The following is a 2,244-nucleotide window of genomic DNA, read 5'->3' on the forward strand; positions in this document are numbered from 1 at the left end:
TACTGAGCTAATCCATGGTTGTGGACGCAATTTACTTTCTAGCTCCAAGACTATTTCAGAAATGCCGATGTGTTGGGGGATTTGTATTAGCAAGTCTTTCCTCTGAAGCCACATCACACAAACAGTAATCCCCAAGAAACTCTAGCCACCCGATCCCAGCACAGTTGCTGCTTCTAAGATAGCGTCAACTGCCAGTTTCTTAAAGATGCTTGCAAGAAATACAAATGCCACTTCGACATTTCCTGAGCCCTGGTTATTTACCAGGCTAGAAGCCTCTCTGGGAAGTGTTTAATCCTGCATCAAATACAGAAAGGCAAACCACTGGCTTCAAGAGAGGGAGGGTTCGTTGGGAAGGCAGGCAGGTGCTCCTGAAAGGACCCAGAACTCTGGGGAGGAGGAGGCCTGGTCACAGCAGTTTCAGGAACGTCCCTGGCAACCTGCCGGTTCACTCCAGGGGTGGGAAGGATCGAAGAACTGGAGGAGAACCTTCTCAGTGCCCCGGCTGCATGTACAAATTTCGCTGCTTCCAAAGGAGATGCCGTGGAGAGGGAGCCCCAACGATCACAGCGGCAGCAGGTTCACGTGGCACTTGGAACCGAGCTGCCTGGGAGGTCACAGCACCCAAGCGTGCCCGTTACTCAGAGCCCCAGGGCCCCAGCTGGGTGGCTGTGGGCTCAGGGCCACTCCTCCCCTTCTTCCTGTGAGATGCCCAGCACCGACTTGTGGGGGATCCTGCACTCCTGCAGAGACTTGGTGAGGTCAGAGAAACGTCTCCGGGGAACCTCCATCGTTTCAATGCTGCAGTGGTGGTAGGCAGCCTGGTCCTCGTGTTCAGCCACGGCCACAACGCTGGATAAGTCATCAGTTGGCCGGAAATAGCGAACGAACCTTCGGCCCGACGGCGACCTGACCGCAAGCAGCAGCCGTGGCTCCCCTTCTGATGGCTCCTTCAGGTCTCCAGCCCTGGAGGAGGCCTGTCTCCTGGCTCGGCCAATGGCTTTCCTCTCTGGGGAACAAGATGGAGCTCTGGGACCTTCTTCACTTGTCTTCATAGTGCCGGTCTCCTCCTCTCGGTACAGAGCCTGGGTGTTGCTCAGCTGCAGGGAGCTGGCCTTTTGAGCGACAGTCTCCACGGCCCCCTCCTCCACCGTCTTCCTGTGGATGGAAGGAAGGACTGGGTATTTATTGAGGGAAGAGGAAGCCCCCAGGGGCACCTGTTGCAGCAGCTCAGGGATCTCATCGGGAGCTCCCGGGTTTGGAGATTTGGGTGCACAGGCTCCTGGCTTCTGGTTGCTTGGCGACTCACAGCGAATGGCTGGAGGCAGAGAAGCCGGCGCGCGGTGAGAGCACAGCGCCGCGTCCTGCGGTCTGTGCCGACTCGGCCGCGTCCGTCCCTTGGCGGATTTGGGCCTGGTGAGGTGCATGTTTATGGAGTCTGGCTGCCAGATGAAGCTGTCAGCTGCTGTGTGGCCAACAGCGTTGCGTTCAGGGGGAGTTATGTTCACCGGGGCTTCCGTGGCCATTGCTTCTCAAGACCCCTAAGGAAGCAGGAGAAAAGAAAAGGGAAGCCGTGGATGAAACTTCCTGGGGCTCCCCGATCCAAGCCATTCACACCACCACCCCCTTCCCCCGGGTGCCAGAATTAGTGCCAACTGGCTGGGAGTTAGCGGCTTCCCTCTGGATTTCTTGCATAGGAAGAGGGGCGCTGGCTGCAATTCATTCATTCATTCATTCATTCATTTCAATTACTTGGAAAAAAAAACATCAGTGAACCAAGAGTGACGGAAGACAGGTGTTGAGCCCACAAGTAAATAGATATTTTCAATGAGTAATAGTTGCCGTGAAGAAAATAAACAAGTGTGCACTAGACGGTGACTAGGGTGGGAGACGAATTCTTATTCTTATGGGGTTGGGGGCGGGGGGCGGGGTGTGGACTTTAAGCTGAGAGACCAGACTGATGAGAAGCAACAGGTCATGTCACAATCTACAGCAGGGCTGGCTAACTTGTTTGGGAAATGTTTTCGGCTTTGGGGGCCACGTGATCTGTGTTCCAATGACTCAACCTTGCCATTTTAGCCACTGACCCGTTTCCCCTTGCTCCCGTAGTCCTGACTTTTTTCCTGTCTACCCACAGCTTGACCTTACTTCAGTTTCCTTCCTTTTGCCTTTTCTTTCAACCTTGCCAGGTGGCTGTGCACAAATCAATGTAAAAAAAAATCCTCCCTCCACTGCCCTCACTTTGTC

General features: G+C 54.6%; 1 protein-coding gene across 1 annotated transcript; it reads right to left on the reverse strand.

The window, feature by feature from the left end:
- Positions 1-238: 238 nt before the first annotated feature.
- UBXN10 (UBX domain protein 10) lies at positions 239-2,244 on the reverse strand. Its single transcript, XM_053898894.1, has one exon. The coding sequence runs from the start codon at positions 1,521-1,523 to the stop codon at positions 675-677; it is 849 nt and encodes a 282-aa protein (XP_053754869.1). The 5' UTR covers positions 1,524-2,244; the 3' UTR covers positions 239-674.

The sequence above is a fragment of the Panthera pardus genome, unplaced genomic scaffold (assembly GCF_024362965.1).
Source record: "Panthera pardus isolate Hobbes unplaced genomic scaffold, ASM2436296v1 HiC_scaffold_11, whole genome shotgun sequence".
Lineage (NCBI taxonomy): Eukaryota > Metazoa > Chordata > Mammalia > Carnivora > Felidae > Panthera > Panthera pardus.